Source organism: Toxorhynchites rutilus, chromosome 3 (assembly GCF_029784135.1).
Source record: "Toxorhynchites rutilus septentrionalis strain SRP chromosome 3, ASM2978413v1, whole genome shotgun sequence".
NCBI lineage: Eukaryota > Metazoa > Arthropoda > Insecta > Diptera > Culicidae > Toxorhynchites > Toxorhynchites rutilus.
In genome coordinates this window covers 250,577,425-250,604,914 of record NC_073746.1, presented here as the reverse complement: position 1 = coordinate 250,604,914, position 27,490 = coordinate 250,577,425, and the positions used below count along the sequence as shown (strand labels likewise).

Below are 27,490 nucleotides of genomic sequence, written 5' to 3'. Positions count from 1 at the left end.
TAGAAATATATATAAAAAACGTTGGTGGTGCAGGTGTTAAAAAAACTGGCAGGTAACAAACACACCCTGACAATACTTCCCATCGCACAAATCTCGTCCCATCGAGACCTGTCTCAAACAGAACACTGCTGCAAAATTGTAAAAATGGCTATCTGAATAAATTTGCTTATCTCTGAAGCTCGGCCTACGAAACAACATCACACAAAGTCGCAAACAGCACAGGTATTAACAAATGGCATTCTCTTCCTATCCCACATACAAAAAATAAAGGATAAATCGTCTCACGGGGTATGTTCCGTTGACCACAGATGAAGTCACATGCGACATAAAATGAGCGCAAATGCAGGAGGGGAAATAACGCTATATTAGCGTCCATTGTGTGCGTCTCCAGTTGTTGGACTGTAAATTAGCAATCTTCTTTACGTCTCGCGTTTAATTTAAAACAGCCTGTTTCCTCAAATATACAACACGCAAAAAAATGAAAACAAGGAGTGGAGATCGGCCGGAGGTCTAGTTCGCTTGTAGGTGGGCCAATTGAATAGTACTGCAACTGCGATTATAATTGCGACCAGTGTCAAGCCTAAGGTAAGAATAATCTGAAATGCTGTGGCGTGAATTTATCGAGACCTAATGTCCATCGGGGAGAAGTGTTTGGGCGTTAGAGATTGGCCATTGAAGCGAATTATTTTTTACAAGTTGCCGTAACTCTGGTTTATTTTGCTTCAACAGCACCTTGCCTATGCTAGTTGTGAGCCACAATCGAACCACTCAGATATAAACATATAACATCGGAACATAGTGCATAGATCAAGGTTAGATTACTCATTACGCAACTACAATTTAACACTTGAATAAATAAATCAAACTGACAAATGATGGCTATCAATTCTACGATAGGGTCGTTATCGGTATCGAGAATAGTTGTACGAGTTTTGTTCACGATCTAGATCGAGTCCGAGACCAAACGACACCCAGACGTCTTTATTGATTGCAACCAATAAAATTTGCGTTGATTTCAATCTCGGCACAGTCCTCGTCATACGACACAGAACCGCGTCGAGCGAGATTCGATAATGTTTGCGGTTTCGCAAAAAAAACACAATTTTCCGAGAATCCAGCAATGCCAACAACGCCAACTCAAAACGAACTGAAAACAAAGTCAATCGAGATGAGAACTGCGGTTTGACATTCATTGTTGGCCAGATCGTATTTATCGGTCACAAACCGCGAAATCGTATAACCTGTCGTTAACCTGTTCTGCACCACATGAATTTGGTTTTTGAGAAAAGCAACTTTTCATACTAATGTGACATCTCATCTTCCTCTCGTTTCAGGGACAACTTGTATCGCCTCTCACTGCATCTGGATGTGCGCGAGAAGATGCCCTGGGAGGTGACACCCTCGATGCGCAATACCTGTCTGGATAAAGGCCAGAGCGAGGAGGCCTGCCGGAACCATATAATGGTTCTCGAGAGCTTCGGAAACAAGGTGTACACCTGCGGAACGTATGCCTTCAGTCCGTACTGCTCGTGGCGACAGATGGAGAACTTGACGGTAACCCGGTTCGACACCGGGGTCGCCAAGTGTCCGTTCAGTCCGTACGCGAACAACACCGCACATATGTCCTCCAATGGAAAGCTGTTCGTCGGTACTACGACCGATTTCTCCGGATCGGACCCAACCATCATCCGGGCGGATGTAACCGAGGAAAGCACCCGGATGCTACGGACGAAACAGTACAATTCAAAGTGGCTCAACGATCCACAGTTTGTGGGAAGCTTCGAAAATGGGGATTTTGTGTATTTTGTCTTCCGGGAGGCTGCCGTCGAGTATATGAACTGCGGAAAAAGTGTGTATTCCAGGATTGCAAGAATTTGCAAAAATGACCCAGGCGGCACCCAAATACTGAAGGACAACTGGACATCGTTCGTGAAGGCGCGCCTGAATTGTTCGCTCCCTGGAGACTATCCGTTTTATTTCAACGAGATACAGGGAATGGTCTATTCGCAGGAGGAAGGTGTTCTCTACGCCACGTTCACCACTCCAGAGTAAGTGAATATTGTACTCGAAAAAAATGCAACACTTTCTTCTGTGTATAATTTTTTATTGCATAAGTAAAAATTAATGTAATTTTGGGTAAAACTGGTTTAGAGTGTAATGTTTACAAGTGTAATATTTCATCACAATCTGTCAAGTGGTTGTCGAGATGGCCAAGATGGTCAATTCTTTCGTCTGGTGCCTTCAGCAGACAATGGAGAGGGCCGAACTTCATGCATTCGAGGTAAGGAAGGCGCCTTACTGAACCGATAAATCGAATTCGATGGCCAAATACCGCGCCAGGATGCTGTACCGCACGTGATTGGTGAACCGCAATTCACCGTAATGGACGACGAGACGTACATTGAAGCGAACACGAAGCAGATGTTCCGGAGAATTTCCGAAAGAAGAAGAGCGATACCATTTGTATCCGGAGATCGTTTTTTTTTCTTTTCATTTGGCTCAAATTTTGTAGACGCAGTTTTTATGAACAAAAAAAATGGACAATTTATATCATTGGTTTGCCATTTTCACTCTAGCCTTACTTTTGAGAAGGGCATAAACAAAAATTGCCAAGATGGAGAATAATGGACAAAAAAGTTATAGGGTAAATTATCTTGGTTCGTCCGAGTGTGTAGTGTAGTGTAGTGTGTTTTTACGCAACTAGTAAATGCAAATCGATTTTTCTTCATGAAAATCACACATAATCGATACGAGTTTGGGTTTGTTGTAAAGCTTCAAATCTCTAGTTGCTAATATTACAATTAAGTGTTGAAATTATTCAAATTTTTATGTTTTTCAACGATTTTCCTTAAAGGAGAATCATGGTTTGACCACCTCTGATCATGGTTTGCCCAAAAAATTATCATGGTTTGTCCGGTTTTAGAAATCACCATTTTTGAATGAAAACATTCGAATTCACAACTAGATGTTGCATTTATCATTGCTTGAGTTTACTGTCATCATATTGATTCATTCATAATTTAGTCTTTCCTCATAATATTGCCTTTTCTTGGGCATTTTAAAAGTGTTACCCTCAACACACTCAACACAGAAAAACTTTATTATGCGCGAAGGACACAATAAACAAACTGCAGCGCACCAAGCGGTTTCCATAGAAATCATATGGACAAAACAACATTATTGAATTGGACAACTCATAATCAGAATTGAGTTCATCAAAATGCGTGAATTTAATGGTTTAGCTACGTAAATCTGATACTGGTGTGAAAGCATGGTGTTTACAATATTTGTAAGTGTTATAATCCAGAAATGGTCTGAATACGTGCCAAATAATCATCTGGTGATCGATTAAAAATTAGCTCGAATGAGGGGCGCATTGACATAAATAGAAGGTGTATTTATGTGATTCCGTAGAAGTATACTATGAAACTACTGTAAGCCATGAAAAAGACAATTTTATTTATATGTTTTGAAACATTCGAACACCTTATTTGACACAGGAGCGCTGAATTAGAGCATTCAAAAAAGTGGGCAAACCATGATCATATTTTCGACTGGACAAACCAAAATCATTTACCTTAATAAAAAAAACTTAAATTTTGGAAACTGTTGAAATGATTCTTATAAATGTTTTGACGTAGGACTACGTCTTTCATTTCTGTACCGGAGGTAAGTTCAAAGTTTCGTAAACGAGAGTGTGACATTTGGAGAGGGAGGTTTTAAACGATACCTCTTGGCCGACTGAAGGGAGTGGTATGATATTTATTTAATTTGAAAGGACTATGGATTTGCTAGTGAGGAATTGTTTGATATGGTGTAGTGGATATTTCACCATAATAAAGAAATGACATTGATGAAAGCAGTGTTATAAAACCATTTGTTTACGAATGCCAAAATCGATCGTCGTTTCCAATTGTTGCTTTCGTTGGAGGCAGTTATTAAGCGAGATCTTGAGCGATTTGAAGAGCTTAAACTATTTTTTTTTGTTCCAAGTTATGTATGAGCATAATCAATCCGTCAATCGTATATTGACTCATTTAATCGACCCTAACCCGATTATACTGTTTCTAAGGTTTGTTCTACCGCTCATCAATAATCGATCCTTTCAATCAGAAAGTTCTCATCTTTGAGAACTTTTCAATGAGAGAAGACTGTTATAGTTGATCAAGTTGGGTAACTTATGTTTGGAGAGCTACGTGGAACGATTCGTTGATGCTGACCTTGATGAGAGAGATTTTGAAGACATTCTGAAGAAGCCTTAGGATGTTTGCGTTGGTATCGGTGCAGAAGAAGTTAAAAAAAGGATTGGATGTAGCTAGGAAGTTGATCTTCAAAACGACTTGCCGTGACTTCTATATTGAACTGGTGAAACATAGTTTCAGTCTTGATAAACCCTCAAAATTTCGTTAAGATACCAAACCTTAATGATTTGATGCTACAATTTTCTCAATTCGTTGAAACAGGTAATAGAAAAGGCTTGGATTACGAATTTAGGTTACTCAAGTCGAATGTTATGGGGCAAACATTGAATGACTGGGATATAACTTGGTCCCAGCTGTTGGATGTCAAACGGCGTGATAGAGCGAAGAATGTATTGGCTCAAGGAGGAGCGTCAAAGATAAAGTTGGCAAAGTACAACAAAACCATGTAAAGCATCGTACAATTCAGAGGCGAAAAACTTTCCTATGATTTATTTTGTAAAAATAAGTTCAAAGTGAAAATAAACCTTTATTTTCATTTTTTCGCCTAACTTTCCGATACGGATCTTTTATACAGATTGGCTAAAAATACAGATGTACAGATTTTTAAAGAAAATTTTACAGAATTAAATGTGGCAACCCTGTTGGTATTTTTTGTGCTGAGTAATTCCGAAGATGAATCCATTCCTTCTTTAAGCGTTAATAATTTTTCTCCGGATCAACGAAATAGTATGATAATCATTTTAAAAACAAGATAACATGTCCAAGAGTTATGTGCTTCTTGATTATTGACCCAAAAACTTGTTTCAAATGCTTAAAAATTGCGTTGAAAACAGCCTATTGAAATCACACAAATCTATATATATATAAGCTGACGCTCGCTCAGAAATCCATTTAGTTGTATTTGCGATGTGACATGGAGATGGTCTCGCTAACACGGCTATGCATTATGCTCTTCTCTTCCATTGACATTTCTTTTCTGCCGCCGGACTGAACTGAAATCAAAGCGCCTAGAGAATTCGCCATAGCAGATATATGCAAGCTGTGAGTATATTTTTACTCTCTTGCATTTTTGGCAAACGGAATATTTATTTACTAACATGGGTTCGGTTCTACTCAGGACCACCAACAAGTTCAAAAGAGCTAAATTTCATGTGTGTCCCTGTATAAAAAATCCATATGTATACTTATCCACTCACACACTAACTAGAAAAACCTTCAGCGTTCTTTCAAAATATTCATTTATTGAAAATTAACGGACGAATGACCTTCGGGTTATCGTTCCTTAAGCTTGAGCTTGAGATAACTGTAAACTTCGTAGTTGCTCTCCGTGATTGACCTAAACCAGCGAAACTGCACAAAGAACACACTGAATGACGCTTGAGAGTAGCGAACCATTCTCAGTGTACAAGTTTCGGTCATTGGAAAAACACCAAATGTAAAATACCATAAACCAAATAACTAATTTAAAATTGAATATAGGCACAATGCAATTATTCCCTTTTTTCAATTAACATATATGGAAGAATATTCACCTGGACAACAGAGGAAGGTTATGGTCAATGACCACGCATGTCCACGGAGGGGGAGGGGGGAACCTAAAATCATGCTTTTTCTGTATGTGGACAGCCCCTAATATGTGTTTATCTAACTCCTAAGAGTTTCGAAAATATCCGACATAAAATGAATTTTTAGTGATCATTTTTCTCTGTTACATTTTTTCGAGTACGGTCTTTATCCATTACATCGCAAGTGTCAAACCTTATCTTTTTTCAACAGGAATAGCATCCACGGCTCAGCCATCTGCGCCTACAACATGTCCGCCATTCAGTCGGCCTTCGCGGGAGCCTTCAAACACCAGGAATCGCAAGGTTCAGCCTGGCATAGGCAAGACGTTCAACATCGCGATCACTACGAGTGTCTCGCCGGTCCTACAGCCCGTCACATATCGCTTATAGATTCTTCCAAATATCAGCTCATGGATCAGGCAGTACAACCCATCACCGGACAGCCGCTGCATCACACCATCCTGGAACGGTTCAGTCACATCGCGATCGATATCATTCCTACGAAGCTGCACGAACGGGTGCTCATCATCTACGCAGCCACGGACTCGGGCCACATCAAAAAGATATCGGTTTTGCCACGCACTAAAAGCACCTGTGTGGTTGAAATCTGGAGACCGGAGCAGACTGCCGACTCGAAGATCCGCACCATTCAATACGTAAAGGAAACCGATTCGCTGTATGTGGGCTCGGATACGGCACTGAGTCGCATTTCATCACATCACTGCAATCGGCACCTCTCGAAGGTAAGCTGCCTGAACTCAATGGATCCCTACTGTGGCTGGAACGAGCTGCAGGAGGCTTGCACGATTGCTCCCAATGGGGACACTCTAGCGAAATATTGGATACAAAACGCTACGGAATGTCCCGTACTTACCGCTCCGGTGGATGGCGGGTGGTCTGCGTGGTCCGAGTGGAATAAATGTGCCCAATTCAATGGACAGATTCAGCCGTCGGTGGGCAATGATGACTTTGGAGCGAATACCGACTCCTGTCTGTGTCGAACGCGATCGTGCGATAATCCTTCTCCGAAGAATGGCGGACGACAGTGCACTGGAATGAGTATAGCTGTAACCAACTGCACAGTACATGGTGGGTGGACAGATTGGAGCGCTTGGTCTGCGTGTTCGCAGACCTGCGGTATGGCGGTGAAAACGAGAAGAAGAACCTGCGGTAATCCAAAGCCGGCCCACGGAGGACGAGTTTGTGTTGGACCGGACCGAGCGGAAATCTACTGCTCACATCTACCACCCTGTCCAGCCCCAAAGCAACCACCAATCGATGGGGGCTGGGGTCCTTGGGGAGTATGGGGAGAATGCACTGCTCCTTGCGGCGGAGGTTATCGCATTCGAAGGAGAAAATGTGACGACCCGATACCCCAGAACGGAGGTATGGAATGTCCCGGATGTCATCTGGATTATGAAGTTTGCAACACCCACCAGTGCGCAGACGTGAAGCGAGCCGGAGCGTGGACTCCCTGGCTGACGGTGGCGAATGGGACTCTCCCGAACGGGGGATACATAGAGAAACGATTCAGGTACACCTGCAAAGCACCTATCGCGGATTCGGCACTGCTGAAGATCACACCCAAGGAGGAGACACGAGTTTGTCACGCCGATGGTTCCTGTCAGAGATCAAGTGACTCGGCACACTCTGGAGGAGGCGCAGAAATAGAGGACGGTTGGAGTGAGTGGGGATCATGGAGCAGTTGCAGTGCTTCCTGCGGTGGAGGGCAGCAATTCCGGACTCGGTCGTGCGAGAAAGGCGATTGTGATGGGGTTAACAAGATGGCGCGTGCCTGCAACACACAGCCTTGTAAAGGTAAAGATGGGAAGACTTCACAGCTTCATGTTTTTCTAATATTGTTTTTTTATTTTGGATAGGTGAATGGGGATGTTGGAGTGACTGGTCATTGTGTTCCGTGTCCTGTGGATTGGGCACGAGGACACGCTCACGCCAATGCCTGTCGATGTCGGGCAATGTGATCTTCGGGAACGATTGCGAGGGTCAGAGTACACAGTATGACACTTGTGAAATGCCCAGCTGCGATTGTGAGTAAACTAAGAAATAACGCAAGGCTTTTCACACATAAATACACTCTTTTGTAGCTTTCCTTGGCTGGGGTGTATGGAGTGAATGGTCTCAGTGCAACACGGATGGCGAGAAAGTGCGCACAAGGAAGTGTCTGATTCCGACACCCGATCAAAAAATGTGTCAAGGCAGCGATCGCGAGATTCGCGTTTGCTACGTGGAAATGAGTAACGGTAAAAAACGTACCTTTAATTTCTATCATTATCAGTTTTAACAATTGTTTTTGGTATTTTTCAGAAATTCCTCACGCCTTGACTGCAGGAGCTTCTTCAGTGGCAGCAATCGTCGTTGGAGTTGTACTACTCATCATTATATGTTGCGTCGGAAGTGTCTTCACTACGATCTACATTATAAAGAAAAAGACTAAAGGCATCAAGGCCATTCAAGGTTCACCGTGCTATGGATCGTACCCGAACCAGTACTCCTCTCTGCCGACTAAAGACGTAAGCTAAAACATGATTGACTCTTCTCGCTTCCTAATGAGTTGGTAGATAGGCTCTACATTCGTCCGTAGTTTTGTGATCATCTTTTGCGCAATCTCGAACTGAGTGTGTTCATAGGTTAATATAAGGCTAACAACCCTCCACCAGGTATGGGCAAAATCGCATCGAAATTCGTTCAATAACACTCATTCACAGATAAAACTCACCCTTCTATTCCCCGTTTATGCCTCACTTTATTTGAGACAGAAAACATTCACCTATCCTCTTTGTAAAGTTCATTCTCGAGTAGAACGGAAAAATACTGTCTCGATTACGCTCATCTATTCTCAGAAAATTTTGCATTCCCTCATTTGCCTCTCGGAATTACGTTAGATGGTGATAGAATCCAATTGGAAACTTTTGCTTGAGCCAGCGAGTGTCTCTGTAAAATCATTCGTTTTTCACTCAAACAGCAATCATTGAAGCCTCGATCGCGGCAGTAAAATATAGGTAGATAGTTGAAATCGAGTTGTTTCCTGTGCGCAATTGCAATAGCATTTTTTTTTCTTGTATGAAACGATCTAAGCTAACGCAAAACACCATATTATTGGTTATTGGTGAGCGGGAAGCTAGATTCATGTACACTTGAATCCTGACAAGTAAAAGAGTACAAGGGAAAATAAAATCATACGTACACGCAGATTAAGACTATTTTGACTCACTCGTCATTTTGTTTCGTGCGATTCTTCCAAAGGAGTATTCATTCATTGAATGTTGTTTTCCACTCTTCGGTTTGTTATGTTCACTCTCAGTCCCGAATGAAGATGGTCGGGGAGGGAAAAATGATTCATCGTGCAATCTCACGGTTGCTTGCTGCATTCTTTTCGCCATGATTATTCCAAGCAGATACGAGAGTGATTTATAATTAGGTATGGAGAAATGAGTGAATGAATTTTTCCCTAATTGCCCTCTACACCCTCTAGTACTTCTCACACGAAGGATATGACACATCTATTGGGTTGCCCGAAAAGTAATTTCCGTTTTTTCCAATACAAATAAAACACATTTTTTTGTACATAGAATGAACTCTCATCAATTATATAATTTCCATTTTTTTCGATAACCTTTTGTCATCTTTCTGGTAACTTCATAATTCCACACTCGTAAAACTTCTGATTTTTATCGGCAAAAAACTGATTCAAGGGCGATTTCAGAATTATTTTTTTTTTGTTTTTTTTTCTTTTCAATTTGTATTCATCTCTATTACGTCTGTCATGATTTTGGTTATGATGGACTATTTTTATTTTTTGTTGTTTTAATTTTGTATTGGTTAAAAAAATGAAAGTAGTCTACAAAAGTTTGAGCGTCGCGCACCTGACACAGATATAGAAGTTATAAAGTAAAAGTTTTTTTAAGAGCCCGTCTAGGATTTTTGACGTAGGACTACGTCTTTCATTTCTGTACCGGGGTGTAAGTTCAGAGTTTCTAAAGCGAGAGAGTGACGCTGGACTGCAAGGTTTTGAACGTTAATATCTCTTTACCGGCTAGATAGAGTGGTATAATCATCACTTCATCTTAAAGATAAAATGTCAACGAGTTATGATTGTCATGATTGTCACTTATTGGTCCAAAAAATCATTTCACTAGCTTAAAAATTGCTTTGAAAGCAAGCTATGGAAGTTATAACAATCTAGCTCAATGATGACGATTGGTGATCGCAATGTGTTCCCGAACACGGACGCAAAATCTATGCACCTGGAGAATCCGTCATAGCGAATACATGCAAGCGATTTCCATGTGATTTCCTTTGCTCGCTTGCATTGGTTTTGGGGAACCATAGCGGACACATGCAAGGCGTTTGTACTTTTACTCGTATCAGTTTCTGTTCTGCTTTCGCATGGAATAGACATGAAAAATTGTTTGCGTGTGAATGCGTCCGGGCGAAGGAATATTCGCAACCATTTACGCACTCGACTTGGTGTTCCCGTGATGCAACCCAATAGCATCAGTTTCTGTTCTGCTTTCGCATGGAACAGTCATGAAAAATTGCCACATCACGATAACATCAAAATAAATTGCAATTTATGCAAGGTTATATAGACTTTATTTCGTTTTCAGCATGAAATGACACCCTAAGTTTCTATTCTGCGCATGGAGTGATCATGAAAAATATCGTATTGTTCTCACGAAAATGAATCACGTATCAAACATCTTCAGTTGCTTTTACAAGGCCACTCAAATTTCATCGGTTCGTTTCGGGACCTCGAACAAGTTCGAAAAAGTTGAATTTTATGTTAATAACAATACCATACTTATACTCATCCACCCACACACTAAAAAGAAAAAAACTTTCAGCAATCTTTCAAAATATTCATTAATTCATGAATTAAGAATCGATTCAGATGCAATTTCAAATAAATGATTACCGAGCCGACGGTATTTAGTCCTACGTCTACTTAGCGATTATATTACAGATATAACCCACTTCTTGTTTTTCGTGAAGAAAATTTTCTCAACTTCGCTGAATGGGGATGTTCATTGTCAATCCAAAACAAGGCTTGCGGTTGGAGTTGTGCTTTGGTAGACCAGTTGGCTGCAAGGGCCTTATTTGGACCTAATCGGCTCTGTGGCGGACACTACTGGGTATCGGCTTGGTTTGTTTTCGACATTGCAATACTATATAAGAATTTATGTACGTAAATAAAATTAGTTATTTTTGCTTACTAAACGGGTGCCAATGCTGAAAAAAATATCTTAAGCAACACGTTCTGCTTAGATATAATCTAATAATCTAATAATCAGATAGTAATCTGATGATGCAAGTTCAGTGCTATATGGTGGATATTACATCAATTCCCAACCAAGCTCCATTAATTTTTGACGAGTGACCAAGGATGTGTGCGGTCTGGCGTTGTCCTGGTGGAAGACGGCACTCTTACGATTGACTGATTCTGGAAGTTTTTCGATAATCGCTGCATTCAATTTATATAGTTGCCGACAGTAGACTTCCGTATTGATCGTTTGATTCCTCAAAAAAGCTCAAAAAATATCAATCCTTTCCAATCCCACCAAATTGAAAGCCAAATCTTCTTTGAGTGAATATCAGCTTTCGAGGTGGTTTGTAGCTTGGATCATGATCGTTTTCGAATGACATTATTGTAAACAATTTATTTTCGTCAGCGATTATTCGCTTTAAAATAGGATCAAATTCATTGCCTTTGAGATGCATACCGCAAACATCGATACACATTATTAAATTAATTCCTTTCAGTTCATGTGGTAACCAAATATCAAGTTTTTAACGAGTACAAGACGTTTTGTATGATTGGGATTGTTGATCTCGGTATGTTCAACTTCTCTGCAATCTCTCTCTGCAAATTTCAATTTGCAATATCTCGCAAGTACAAAAAGTTAGTTTTATTCTAACTTAGTAAGAGTTTGAATGAAAATTATCTGGATCAACATTCTGAACAACTTCTCTGAAGACACCTAACCTCTAAAATGTAAGGTTAAACGAGAAAAGATTTTTGACCGTCTATTTTCAGGCCCCACTAGCGGCCCAATTCTATGTTTTTATTAGTTTACCGCAAAGTCATTGGAATAGGTTTGCTATTGCACTCAAACAGACTCTCGCAACTTTTTGTTCTTTTCTTTTATTCACTGTTTCTTTTTTAGTCCAAATGTCTCTATGTCTCAAACTTCTACTCTTTCTCTGCGATCAATTGCTACTATTTCAATTTTGACTTTGACTTCCAACTCTCTACTCTTCATTCCCTACTGTCTACTCTATACTTTGTTCTCTCTTCTCTCTGCTCTTTATTTTGAACTCTCAACTCTTCACTCTCTGCTTTCTACTCTCTACTCTCTACTCTCCACTTTCTCTACTCTCTACTCTCTACTCTCTCTACTTTCTACTCCCTCTACTATCTACTCTCTCTACTCTCTACTTTCTCTAGTCTCTTTACTCTCTACTCTCTACTCTCTCTATTCTCCCTACTCTCTACTCTCTCTACTCTCTACTCTCTACTCTCTCTACTCTCTACTGTCTCTACTCTCTACTTTCTCTAGTCTCTCTACTCTCTACTCTCTATCTACTCTCTACTCTCTCTATTCTCCCTACTCTCTACTCTCTACTCTCCCTACTCTCTACTCTCTCTACTCTCTGCTCTCCCTACACTCTACTCTCTCTACTCTCTATTCTCTCTACTCTCCCTACTTTCTACTCTCTCTACTCTCAACTCTGTACTCTCTCTACTCTCTACTATCTCTCTACTCTCTCTACTCTCTCTACTCTCCCTACTCTTCCTACTCTCTACTTTCTCTACTCTCTACTTTCTCTACTCTCTCTACGCTCTACTTTCTCTACTCTCCACTCTCTCTACTCTCACTACTATCTCTACTCACTACTATCTCTACTCTCTACTCTCCCTACTCTCTACTCTTTCTACTCTCTACTCTATTTCTACTCTCTCTACTCTCTACTCTCTCAGAGACTCTCTACTCTCTCTACTTTCTACTCTCTACTCTAAAAAAAAGCATATACAAACACATACACGCACATGCATGCACGCAAACGAACACACGCAGACGCGCACACTCTCTCCTCACACAAAAAAAAACACATCGCAGCTGCTCACTGCTCATTCTCTCACTCTGTTTGTGTTTACGTCAGGAATACGACCATTTACGACTGTTTACGACTGTTCACGACGACCGCGCTTTATTTTTTAGCGATTTTATTTATAGTAAGACTATGCGGCGGAGAGTTTTCTTTCGGAAGCCTAAAAAGGTAACCAAGAGAACTCCTCTGACACCATTATTCCCTGCGATATGTTCCTTTATCAATCGCGGATACACCTTATAAAACTTCAATCGCGATGATGGAGAATTATCTTCCTTTACATGGACAACAGCTATTATAACCGTTCTTCTTACGGGCTTTGAACTCTCTGCTCTGGTTCTCAATAGTTTCATGTTCTTTCTCGGAAATGCTACTAAAGAGATCCGTCATTCGCAGGCGGAGTTTTTTTTTCCACATTCTTCGTGAGTGCGAAAAACAGGAAGTGGGTTATATCTGTGGTATAACCGCAAGGTTGACGTAGGACTATCGTTGATTTGTTTGAAGTTGAATCTGAATTCATTCTGAATGAATGAATAAATGAATATTTGGGGGACTTCGAAAACGAGAGCGTTACGTTGGAGGCACAAGGTTTTCTGCATCCAATACTGGATACGAAAATATTCTACTGATGGGGGAGAATAATCTTCAGATACTTTCCTGTTAATTGCACTTGATTGAAAAATCACAAAACGGAATGCATTTGATCGCAGTATTATATAAATAAAAATAATTAAAATAAACTCTTTCGCTTGAATGTAATTTTCAATTCCAAGGGGAACTGGCAGATTATTTTTCAGCAACGATGACATCGACATTTCCGGATTCTTCTCGATGCTCGATGCCCACCAGTGGTTAATGCTAGCTCGATAACCACCAAACCTGCTCCGATGCATCAAACGGAACCAATTTTCGATGCTAGCACTCTCTTGGTCGCCTTCTCTTCTCTGCCTGATGGATTCCCTTTTGGCCTTAGGAAGAATTTTAACTTTCCCGAAGTAAAAATCGGTTCATGATGAACGAAGTTAGCTTCACCATAACAGCGACAACATGCTAATCAATCCTGTTCAACTATAACTGAGAGGATTTCCGAGCGGCGCTCACTTATATACCGATTGGTGATTTTAATAGCCTGTTTTGAAAGAATTTTAAGGCCATTGAAACAAGTTTTTGGATCAAAAAGTAACAAGTACATACAAGTACATAACGCGTAGACATTTTATCTTTCGAATGTTTCGAATGTTTTTATCATACCATTTCGTTCAGTTGTTTAGGAGCTATTAACGCTCAAAATCTCGGTCTCTAGCGTAACGCTTTCGTTTTTGAAACTTTGATTTTACACCCCGGTATAGAAATGAATAAAACGTAGTCCTACGTCAAAAAATAGCAACGAAGATGGTCGAAATAAGAAGGTTAGGTCAGGTTAGGTTAGGTTACAAGGAGAAGAACAGCGGATTGAGGTTGGGTTTGATAACCTATAACCAGAAACCGTTTCCCCAAGCACCTCAGTTTATCACATTATCGAGCAATAAATTCGAGCTCTGCTCGAATTGTTAGTTAATGGTTTATTTCACTGTTTTATGAATTACATATAAATACGACACAAAGCTTCGAAGTAAATTATGTTTATCAAGCACTGGAATAGGTAAAAAATTAGTTTAGATAAATCAAAGCTGCACTTCTTAAAATAAAACGATTTTTAAGGGGGTATTCTAGTGTAGAGACACGAATTTCGGACGTTTTTTCGAACTCCGTAAAAATAAAACAAAGAATATTTTTACTATTTTTACTAATTCATACCCGCGTACGCAATCTTTTTTTTTTACGTCCATATAAAGAGGAACGAAAACATGATTTCTGATGCAAAAAAGAAGTTACCCCATCAATGGACGGTTTATTGTCTATCCATCTAGAACTCATACCAACGAACTTAGACATACATCAAGTATGCTATAAAGGTCCTTGCGTTAGTATTAGTGAATAGCGTGAAAAATAGCGCACACACACTGCACGCTATTTTATACGTGTGAGTAATTTTCGTGTACGATACAATAAAATCTAGCGTATGTCAAACCACATTGAACTCAAACATCGATGCATGCACACGTACATGGGAGAAAGAAAGAGAGGAACGAATTCGTTTTGAGGGAAGTCAATTCAAAATGCAATGAGGACAATTTGACTGGGAAGAATGAAATGATATAGCCGAGTCGGTAGAGGGAGATAGCGACTAAACGCCCGACTGATAGTTTACTCGTTTTGGCGAAGAAACTGCGCGAGGAAACCAAAAGCCATTACTAACTAAATACGGGTATAGTCAGTTAGATAGTCAACTGACTATCCTCAGTTGACTATGACTATGTAGAACCCTGGATGTGATTATGGATGTGACTGTCCATTTCAACCCCACCAGTGCAATTATTTCAATAATTTAAATTTACCACGAATGAATTAACTTTTCCGCGAATGAATTTACTTAATCTAATGACGCTTCGCTGTCAACTCACAAACCGAAATATAACCATCAGCGAATTCAATTTTGCAATTAACACATTCAAAATGCACTGTGCCGAAAAGTATGCACATTTCGCTGGTGTGATCGATATGCAGTATGACTTTCATGTCGTCTAAAGACGACGCTCGTAGCGAAAGGGTGAATATCTAAGCCGCAAAAATTACATCCACACGCGGAATTATGTTTGATTTTGGGTTTTTGTTTCCCTATTTCACTTTTGATCAGTATTCATTGTCATATGATGGTTTAAATATTATAATGGCATGTAGAAGCGGTTCCTATCAACAGATATTTGAGGTTCATAATGCAGCTGTACAAAATAACCATCTGTTCATTATACCCCCACTGTCCATCCTACCCGCGGTTCCCCTACGTGCTCACTTTCAACGCTTTTCTGTTCGTTTTAATTAGGTTCCCATCATTTGGCTCCCACGATTGGCTAGAGAAGCCGAGTGGCTGTGCCGGAGCTCCGCATTAACACATCAAGGGCAGCTTACTGTGAAGGATGCCATGGTACCCCACAGACTCCGTTGTTGCAGTGTTGAAATGTAGAGACATTAAACTTTTGCGGGTCGTATCAGGCCCTGTGATTGAGGTTAGCAGACGGTTTACAATAGAGATTCTCAATGATTTCATATTTCCAATCGTCTATCGAAACTCTCTACAGGTTGAAGATGGAAGCTAATTCGAGTTCGAAGCATAAACACAGATGTGTTAAAACATAATTAAAAAAACGAATCTATCTACGTCTGGTCTCGGTGGATTCTGCAAGCATGTCGCTGCGAAGAAGCAGAACTTCTGATTATGTCTCTGGAGACTACGAAGCTAATCCATCTTTCGTCAGATAATCATTTAAGGCTAAGGTTACTTTGGATAGGAGTACGCACGAAAATTTGATTGTACGAATAAAAACAAACAATTTTGTTCGATAGAAGCTGACAAATTCGAAATAAGCAAGGGGGAAGCAATGTAACCACACCAATACAACTCAATGTGGTTGTTTCCTTTCACTATTGCATACAATTCGTACGACCACTTTTCTGCATCCAGTGTCACCGCCGCCTAATTGTTTACTGATCGCACGCTAGACTGATAATAAAATTTCCATCGTCTTACTTGTCATAAACCATCTTCCTGTAATTTAGTACATTATAAAAATCATTTCCGCTTTGTAGCTTTCATAATTTATAGAGAAAAAAATAAGACCATAATCGGTCCGATCTATCCCCACAAAATTAATTCGTAACCAATTATCAATTAGCATTCTATCACTACTTCTCTATAGTACACAGAGGGCGGCCAGAAACCGAAGCGCCAGTCGTCATTCAACGGACGGAACGATGCCAGCGGGTCGAAGATCCCCAACGGCCACACGACGCTCACCAAATCAAACAACGTCAACGGAGCGGTAGGAAACAACACCCCAAAAGTGTTGGCTAAATCCTTCAACGACTCCGACACTGCCACCATCAAGCGGAACACCCACGGACTGAACAACATTCGCCACGCCAGACAGCTGGAACTCGAGGAGGAAAAGTATTGATCCCGGCTAAAAGGTTACTAGTGTTGTGAGTGACGTTATGGGCAGGACTCGTGTAAAATTCGTTGATTTTCTTGTGTTCGTTCTTTTGTGGTAATCGTATGTCAGCGTTTATGAACTGTGATCTCAACGGCATGGAATACGAGAAAAAAGAGCAATAGCATTTCCATAAAATCATACAGAATTCAGAGAATATCAGAGAATTTAATGTATAATAATTGTAGGCTCACAAGTCAATGTTTTGTTCATTTCTCGAAGGGTTTTGTATCGGGAACGGATAGCTTCACAAATCTTCAATATCCTGTATATTTGCGTATTTTCGTTTCAGTTAAATCAAGACACCGAGCATTCGTTCTCATCCAGTCGTTTGTCCTTAGCAAAGACACAACTAGTTTCATTGCATTGGAAACGAACCTCAACATTATGTACTATTCATACACTGTGAATGTGAAAATACGAAAACAACAGCAGCAATCGATAAGCGGTAATTAGTGCTGAAAGGCTGATGATTTTAGATTTAGTATTGCTTATTGGTAGATTATTTTACATCGAAAGTCAGCGGCGTCTTTTAAAAACAACATATTAGAACACAGCAAACGCTTCAACTCATTAAGCATAATCAACAATCGAGGGGCTACAAATTTTTAACCAAATGAACGCAAATTACTTTTATAACACGACCACATGGGGAAACCAATAACGGAGGTGATGAAGCTGCTACTTACTATATAGTTCGAATTTGTTAGCTGATATAGTATAACAATAATATACGAGAAAAGTAGTGCATTAAATTCAAACTCGTGTGCCATTGAAAGGTGAATTAGTGTGAGCAGAACAAAAATTAACAAAAGACATTTTTAAATATTTTATACATTTATCGTTGAACGAACTGTTTCATTCTTGATAACATCGAAAACATTTTGAACATTTTAATCATTTAGTTTTAGGAGCAAGAAGTAAAATCTCCGATTTTACTGGTGATAAAAGTAGCTCATGTTGAGCGGTTATTTTAAAGATTCAGCCTGTGACAAGATGTTAGTTTTAAGACGACATATTCTAGCATAGATGCAAACAATAAGACTTGGATACAACAACAACAAAAAGACATTCTCTCCTGTTCTTAACTTTTTATTGAAGTGACTTCTGTGGATTAGTGATGATTTATAAAATGTTACGTTAATTGTAAACGCGCGTTTGCTCTGATCCGAAATCCACTGAATTGTCTACTCGACTGTTCTTCAAAATTAGAGTCGAAAATGTTCAATTCATCTAAATCAGGGGTTCTCAAAGTGGTCGATTACTGATTTATCAGGGGTCGATATGAACGAAAATTGATTTGGGGGTCGACGAGGTCTAAAAATTGACCCCCATTAATTAACACAAGTTCTTGTTTGGAACATTTAAGTATAAGTTGTGTTACGTGATACATATTGATTTCTAGAAGAAAGTATTATTGTTGTACTAAACTCAACAAATGGATCAGCGCGCATAAGTTCGTATAAGATGAAACATTTGTTATGTGCATTTGACATTTGCGTTCTGGAATTTGTTGAATACACTCATTTACTAATTTAATTCAAAAGATTACATTAGTAGAAATAGAAAAAAAGAAGGTGATTTTTCATAAAAATTTATTATTAACGTGCGATTTATATATATTTTTTTCAAAAATTAATTGCCTACTCCAGTATTTGTGAATTATTTGTATCCAGATTTGGCTGTAATCTTCCAGACTTTGGTAAAGCATCCAGATGTCCAGACAATCCTTTGTCTAGTCCAGACTTTCTGCACTTTGCCCAATTTTTTCCAGATTTAGAAAAAAAAACAATCAAATTTGACTTTATTGAGTTCGTTTGGGAAGCTAGTTTGTGCTAGTTTTATTGAAACAGTTTTTTAAAATGACATCGCTGATTTTACCAAAGGAATTGGGAGCTGGCTTTCTCAAAGCACCGATTTCTACAAAGTATAGTGTAAAGATATAAAGTGTCTTGGAGAATTGAAGGATTTCTTCAAGCATGCTGCGACTGAGAAGCACAAAAGAGACTGCTGTGATCACAAATGTTCTCGGAGATAGTCAACACGAGGAGCCCATTAGTCATTTATGAAGCAATCCGTTCAATTTGATTTTAGAAGAAATTGTCACTAGCCTCAAGATAGCCGAACACTGTTTGTTCGGAGGTCAAATAATTGACACTTTTTGACAGTTAAGGTTTGGTTTGAAATTTGTACAAATACTATTTTGTTTGCCACTCTTCAATTATCAACAGTGGCAAACAATGTCAAACATCGAACATGAAAAAATTGCATACCAAATTTATTTAATCGGATATAGCGCTTATGGGGCAAGGACCATGACTTCGCCAGGCAACTTTCTTGGCACTTTGCTTAAAAGAGATTGTCCATCGCTTTTAACTATAAAGTATATATGCTATAGTTCTGACTAATGCTCTTTGATTCGAGCGTTCCACGACGTTTCATGGTATTGGATATTGTTTTCACAAATGAGTTCATGTGTAGGTTGAGTCAACGGCTCAACAACTCATTAGGAATTTTTAGAGGCGAATGAACTGAAAAGTTTAAAGCCTCTTTAATCCAACATCATCATCATCATTAGGAAGTACGTAAGCGATGGAAAAATATCTGTTGATCGGCTCAACGAATTAAAGGCTAATGTAATGCATCAACTTCAACTTATGATAAATCAGACTATGCTGGACCCGTCCAATATCATCAGAAGAAAACATCAAACTACCTACTGTTCTACCGCTTACTGAAAATTTTCCTAATCTGGTTCCCAGAGAAATGATTCAGCCAATTTAATTCAGAGAGCTGCGCAATGTTGATTTTTCCGATTTTCTGATTAGTCATGTTTTGGGGTAAACTTCTATCCACAACTACCCGTGGTGGTGAAATAGCATTCCCGCAATTGAGAAATTTGTTCCCAAAAATTAACTGAGCACCGAAGAAAGTGGTTCGGTGCACATGTTTGCAACCATCAAGTTTAAGTATAATGCGTCGATATATGATAAGAAAAAATAACTATTAAACCATGTTTAAAACATCAGACGTAAAAATGTTGAATTTGTTGAATTATATAGAATTTAAATTTTTGCAGTTCTAGTCCTGAGAAGGTCCTTTGTGGACAAATTCAATCCAAACTTCTTCTTCACCTTCCTTAAGAAAGATACTTCATTGTCATTGCTCGTCAGCAAACCGTGTCCGCTTCCACATATATCAAACGACGTTCTCGTGAAAATGTTTCGATGAAATTCGCAGTTAAATATATAAAAAATGTCGAAAATGTTCAGACAAATCCAGACTTTTGATTTTCCAACATCCAGAATCCCACGAAGCGGTAATTTTAGTTCCGGATATAGGCCAAGTCATACCCATGTCTCGTTGCTACGAAAATTCCCGGTATATATTTGACAGAATGTACATTGAATAATAAAACGCATAATTCTACTCTGACAAGATTAATGTGTCCGAATCCCTTGTGCGATTTCAAAGAGGTACGATATGTGATATTTTAGATATTTATATTTTGGAAATATTAGCAAAAAGGCGATGATTCACACGCCGAGTTAGTAAACCGTTAAATCGTGACCAAATCAACTGTCACTAACGTTATAAAGTTGCTCGGGGAACGATTATCGACAACCAAGAACCTGGGTCGGGGGTGATCGAAAGCCGGAAGTCACAGTTACCGGAAGCCAACCGGAAACTTCCATTGAATATGTTTTCTGTGTCATATGATGAGTCATAAGAGCCACTCTTATCATTGCATCCCTTTCTCATAGAGTGACTCAAATCCGTAATCGTACTCCGGGAATTTATCATTGCATCCCTTTCTCATAGAGTGACTCAAATCCGTAATCGTACTCCACCATGCAGATCTCTTTTCCCTTCTTTTGAAAATCGAAAACAAGCTAACATCGAAAACAAGCTTTCGGAACATTCTATTTAGATAAAATCATAGTGTCACAAAGAGTTAAAAGGTTTGCTATCTGTTTTCAGAATAATGGTATTTATTTCTTCAAGAATGGTGAATGTATGTACTAATGTATGAAAATTGACTCAAACTCATAATCGTACGCTGGTTGAAATCTCAGCTCGATTTCGAAGGCGTTGGCCAGTTTCCGAATTATATCATTAGTATGGTATCCCTTGTTCATCGGACGAGCTGGACGGCGAGGGATCGAGTGCCTTTGTCAAGGCAATGGTGGTGGAGGTGTAATGCAGGAAAAGTAAAGTTTTCCAATGGTCTTTTTCAAGGTTAGAGACGAATGAACTGAAAAAGTTTAAAGTCTCTATTATTCATTGCCTTCCTTCCTTTTCTTGTTCATTGCAATTATCTTCAGCTGTCGTTAGCCTTATCTACGAGTTTTTTGCTGTATTCGGAAGGAATATTCATCAATTTTTTCATCAAGTGGTTTTTAAAATCGTTATTTTAAAAATTTAATGGTTTCTAAATTTCCTACACAGATAACTTCCTCAGTTTTTTACTGGGATTGATGTCGGAAGATTGTGGAGGAATATCAATAACTTTTGAGCAATTGTAATGTAACCGGTTTTCATCGATGGCGTATTGGATCAGAATGTTGAACATCCTAAAGGAAAATATGAAGCAAAGTGTCAACAAAATGGGATGGAATCGAGGATTCGAGTTTTGTCAAGACAATGACCCAGAGCTCAAGACATATGAAGTTCGTACATGGTTACATTACAATTACTCAAAAGTTATTGATATTTTTCCATAATCTTCCGACATAAATCCCAGTAAAAAACTGAGGATGTTATCTGTGTAGGAAATTTAGAAACCATTAAATTTCAAAAAATAACGATTTTAAAAACCACTTAATGAAAAAAATGATAAATATACCTTCCGAATACACCAAAAAAACTCGTAGATAAGGCTAAATACGGCTAAAGATAATTGCAATGAACAATCAACCAGCGTACGATTATGAGTTTGAGTCAATTTTCATACATTAGTACATACACTCGCCATTTTTAGAGAAATAAAAACCATTATTCTGAAAACAAATAGCAAACCTCTTAACTCTCATATGACACTATGATTTTATCTTAATAGAATGTTCCGAAAGCTTGTTTTCGACTTTCAAAAGAAGGGAAAAGAGATCTGCATAGTGTAGTACGATTACGGATTTGAGTCACTGTATATATTTGTATCTGTTTCTGATGAAGTTTCTTGCACAAAATGGAACAAGTATTATGATCCAGTTACGCCTACAAACGTGCCTATCGTTTTGAGTAAACAACAACCTATGTGAATGAAGATATTCCGAAAGAACTGTTGGAGACGAATGATATCGCAAAACAAAAATCGAAAACGGAATTCGGCAATTTTTACAGTGTTTTGACGCGAGGAGCCGATCTGGCGTGGAGGTAACATCCATACTTCTCACGCTCAAGATCACGAGTTCAATTCTCACTCCCGACATTCTTCCAAAAATGGAAGTAAAAAGTGACGAACCAGCCAAATGAGTTGAAAATCACTAAAGGGTGTGTCACATCAAATTGCATCACTGAAAAAACGCTGTAGAAATTTAATTTTTAGGAATTATATCTTCAGCCTTCGCTTATAATCAGATAAGAGTGTATAGATTACGTTGGCCATGCTTCACTGTCAATTTTTCGTAAATTTGGAAAAATGTCGTCGAACGAAAAAGAGCGTCGTGAATTAATCCTGCGCACTCATTTCGAGAATCCGGAGTTGTCACATCGGGACATCGGTAAGATGCTGGGAATCGTCCAATCCACGGTCAGCAGAGTACTAAAACGATACTTCGAGAACCTAACCATCGACCGGAAGGTGAAGAACGGCAAAAATGGATGCTCCGTCAGTGAAAAAGATCACAAGCGCGTAGTTAAGCAGTTTAGACGTGATCCGAGAAGTTCGGTCCGGGATGTCGCCAATAAGCTGAATTTGTCAAGTTCATTCGTCCAGCGGACCAAGCAGCGGGAGGGCTTGCGTACATACAAGGTTCAGAAGGCTCCTAACTGCGACGAAAGGCAAAACATGGTGGGGAAGACGCGAGCCCGGAAGCTGTACACCGAAATGCTGACGAAGCCGCATTGCCTGGTAATGGACGACGAAACCTACGTCAAAGCGGACTTTCGTCAGCTGCCGGGCCTGTTGTTCTTCTCCGCAGAGGACAATTTCAGCGTTCCGGAGGAGATTCGCAAGCAGAAACTTCCAAGTTTCCCAAAAAGTACATGGTGTGGCAGGCGATCTGCTCTTGCGGAAAGCGGAGCGCCCCCTTCGTGATGACCGGCACGGTAAACGGGCAGGTTTACCTTAAGGAGTGCCTACAGAAGCGCTTACTACCACTATTGAAGCAGCACGAGGGCCCGACCATCTTCTGGCCGGATCTCGCTTCGTGCCACTATTCAAAGGACGTGTTGGAGTGGTACGAAGCCAACGGGGTCACCTTCTTGCCAAAGGAAATGAACCCGCCCAACGCGCCGGAGCTTCGCCCAATAGAGAAATATTGGGCGATTATGAAGCAGGCCCTCCGGAAGAACCCAAAAGTTGTCAAATCGGAGGCGGACTTCAAGAGAAAATGGATTTACAGAACCTTATGGACGGGGTAAAGAGGAAGGAGCGAGCATACGGGCTTGGGCTCGGAGTATGAATAAAAAGAAAATGCCAAAAGTTGTTTAATAGTTTTTATTTTACTGTCTAAAATTTTCAAAAGGATCGATCTACTGGGCGATTTTCTACAGCGTTTTTTCCGTGATGCAATTTGATGTGACACACCCTTTATAATACAGATAAATAAAAACTTGTTTTGACGTAGAACTACGTCTTTCAGGAAGGGTGCCAAATCAGTAAACAGGTCACGTTTTTATGAAATAAAGTTAACGTTCATAACTATTTTAACTGTGAACGAATTCTCATGATTTGCATACCAATCGAATCGGAAATTCTCTGAGATTTGTTTGATATGCTGTACATAAAGTGACCAGATGGTCAGAGGTCTAACGCGAGACACAAAAAACAAAACGTTATGTATATACGTTATGTTAATATAAACCATAGTTTAGCGAGTCTAAACTGAGTTCTGAAATTTTCTTCAAATTACCGACTCGAAAATTCCAATTCATTTTTCATCGATTTTAGTGTTAGCGTATGCTTAAAAAAAATAGACCAATTTCGGATGGCGATGGAAGGTAATTTAATGGAACAAATTTTCCTTAAATCTCACGTTTATAAGACCTACAACAAAAATGATTCAAAGCTGTTTATTCGCAGATGCGGCACTGTCAAGCAACTTGATGAGTTTTTCATACTGCAAGCTCCACTTCACAGTGAAGGAGTTGGACATCCTGAGGCAGTTTGTGTCCGCCAGATATAGCCGATCTGGTATTTACAACATCGTCTCCCTGCCGCTCCTTAAGCCGGGAGATCGAAGCAACCGCCCAAATGGTGAAGGAGAATCTGACCAAAATGGACATTTTTATGCGGAAGCGTCAGGCGAGACCGGCCGTATCTGAGCAGCAGGCAATCACCCAGAAGGAGTAGCTTGAGGTGCATGAGGTGAATCATGTGAAAAACTTCTTTCCGGCGAAAGAAGTGAAAAACTTCTGTTTCACTGGTGAAGAACTTCTATTCGTGCTCATAATGAAAAACGAGACGTACTTGATGCTAGAGTTCAACGAATGGCAGGGGACCGGATTCTTTACGTTCCTCAGGTAAGCGATGATGCCGTATATATCATCCACATCAAATTCTAGAAGAAGGTCCTTCTCTGACAGGCGAATGGGGAATGACCAAGCCGCTCTTCTTTCGAATCATATGGTGAACGGGGAGATATATAGTACGAAGTGTTTGCTGGTAGTTGCGAAGGTGATGTGGTCTTTATGCCGAACTTGGGTTCAACCCATTATGCCAAAGGTCACTGGAGGATGGATCGGCTGGAGATAAACATTGTCGTGAAGACCGCCAACCTTCCCAACATTCCGCAGCTGCGACCGATAGAAAACTTTTGGGCGAATGGCCAAAATGGAGAGACAGTCGACCACCAGAGCCATGAAAAGGTAAAAGAACACGCCGACATACATCTTTTCATCGGCCATGGTTGAGGTTCCGGCCAACTTCCGTAAGACCGCCCAGCGCTTCATTTACGATACTTCATCAAACAACCCTGCCTCTTCCTGTCGAGTATACACTAGTTCTTCCGGCTTATTTAAAACGTTAAGCCCTGACCGAGCTAGAGGAACAAAGATGAACTCTTCGTCTGGCTCACGTTGGTCCCTGCGGATCAATAAGGGACTTTTATAAAAATCAGTTTCCAATTTTGTTGCTGTCGCTTCCAGTTGACACTCTCTAAACAAAAGCCCACTATCGGTGCGATGAAACCAACTCAACGTATCAATTTTTGGATGCATTAGAAGCGCTCTTGAACAGTCTGCCAAATAAAAGTTTTTTTTTTGAGGTTCATCCATTTAAGAAAATCAACATGATCAAACTGTGATATTGAAATATATTGATATCGCGGGACAATTTCGTTTCTTTTGCCAAATGCGGGACATTTCGCGGGACGTAATCTTACGTGGGACATTTTGTTCAAATGCGGGACTGTCCCGCGTAACGCGGGACGTCTGGGCAGTTTAGCTATACATTACAATTCGCTAATATCTAAACGATCTTAATTCATGAAAACTGGAAGAGTTTCCTTTTTCCCATACATTTGTTCTGCCGATTTGTGTGCTAACCCTACCCGTATTTCGAATGCTTATAACTCGAACATTTCTTAATAGATCGAAAAGATACTGCATTAATTGATAGGAAATATTTCTACGCGTCTTTCACAATTAATATAATGTTATTTTTCAAGAGATGAACAATTGAATAACTGTAAAATGTCAAGCGTTATCTAAACGCCCTAACTGCCATGTTTTATTTGGTACGATTTACGATTTCCCTAACACAGACTTCAAAATCGATGTATCTGTGGAAATCCGCTTTGCAAATATACATGCAAGCCACGGGTATTTTCTTCCCACCGAGCTGTGTTTCCCTAACATGGTCTTCAAAATTAATGTGCTTAGGAGAATCCGCTTTGTAAATACATGCAAGTCGAGGGTATTTTTTGGTGTTGAGTACTTTTATACTTCCATGTATGTTTCCCTAACGAACTTTTAAACTGAGAAGCCTGGGAAAATCTTCGTTTCAGATACTAGAAGTGAATAAACTTTCGCGGTTCGAGAACTACGTAAACATGAGATGTGCAATAAATTCAGAGGGACATGTAAAATACAATGATCGGTTGTCAATTCTTCCGTTCACATATTTTGGTATCTATGATGTAAGTCGATACTTATGCTCTCCCTTTATCTATTTCTCAAAATTGGAATCACTGTTCGATTCTTCTTCTCCAATTCTCATCAAATCAAACAACCTCGCTTGCCATATGCTAGTCCTGACCAATCAAACTAGTTTTGAATTCAGCTATTGTTAAATCATTAGTTTCAATCAAGTTTTATTTTGAGATAAAATTTGAATCAATCAATGCTAGACGTTAGAAGTAAATGAATCTAATAAATAATCGTTGTTTAACACGTTGAGTCTCAAATTGTCCTGGCACGCTTTACATTCAGCCTGCATCAAGAGGATATATACATAACAAACACAGTTTTCATTTATTGTTATTTCAAAATTTATTTCAAAATAGAATACATATTCGATACAGAAAAAATCGTTTTCATTCATAATTTTCATATTAACCCTTTGCGGTCGGAATAAATTTCCCTTGAAAGATATCCTCTTATCTTACCACACTGATAATATTTTTTTTATACCGAGTACCGTTACCTATTATTCATAGAAGCTTTGTATACATTCGTAAAAAAGTTCACTAGACATTAAAATTCGTTAAGGAAAAATGTAAACTATTACATCGTTGAATAGGGTATTCAGTATCATTCCTTGCTATGGTAGCTGAGGGTTAAAACCCGCAAAGGGTTAAAAGTTTGTTCATTTCACATGAAAAGCCTTTACCATTTTCTCGTCTCACGTCTCACGAACCGTCGTTTTGAAGTGGAAAAAATGGGAAAAAAATATTTTTTGGATCATCGGTTAACTTTGAAAAATCATAACTCAAAAACGAAAAATGTCTCCCTGGTTTCGAGCTATATTGTATATTGTATAAAATATAAAAAAATATAGCGCCTTTGGTCCCGAGACTATGAAAACAATAAAAAACGAATGCAATCAATAATAACCAGGGCGGTATTTCAGGCATAGCAAGTAAAAGACCAGGTGATTGGCTTTAATTCGATATGTCGATCATCTGAATCGGTCTAGTAGTTCGAAAGTTATGAATTTTTGTAAAACGTAATTTTTTTGCAAAAATGCGAAAAAATGTTTTTTTCGGACCATCCTAAAATAAAAAGCCCCTAACAAAAAAATAGAAAAATACGGGTCTAATAATTTGCGATAAAGAACAAAACTACCACTTTTGACGAAAATCTGAGAACCACTATATCGGTTTGGCATGGAATGGCTGTATGA

At 39.4% G+C, this 27,490-nt stretch overlaps 1 protein-coding gene across 5 annotated transcripts in view; it reads left to right on the top strand.

Annotated features, from left to right (window-relative positions):
- The window catches only part of LOC129775480 (semaphorin-5A), a 398,666-nt gene extending 380,529 nt beyond the window's left edge, over nt 1-18,137 (top strand). For 3 of the 5 annotated variants that reach the window (XM_055780269.1, XM_055780270.1, XM_055780274.1), the window contains 6 exons: nt 1,335-2,048; nt 5,979-7,585; nt 7,648-7,815; nt 7,873-8,028; nt 8,093-8,298; nt 16,696-18,137. In XM_055780269.1, the coding sequence (XP_055636244.1) occupies nt 1,335-2,048; nt 5,979-7,585; nt 7,648-7,815; nt 7,873-8,028; nt 8,093-8,298; nt 16,696-16,953 (3,109 nt within the window). In that variant the 3' untranslated portion in view covers nt 16,954-18,137. Of the gene's footprint in view, nt 1-1,334; nt 2,049-5,978; nt 7,586-7,647; nt 7,816-7,872; nt 8,029-8,092; nt 8,299-15,821; nt 16,006-16,077; nt 16,645-16,671 lie in introns of those variants that run through there. The other 2 variants (XM_055780272.1, XM_055780273.1) reach the window with 2 other exon arrangements.
- The last annotated feature ends 9,353 nt before the right edge of the window (nt 18,138-27,490 follow it).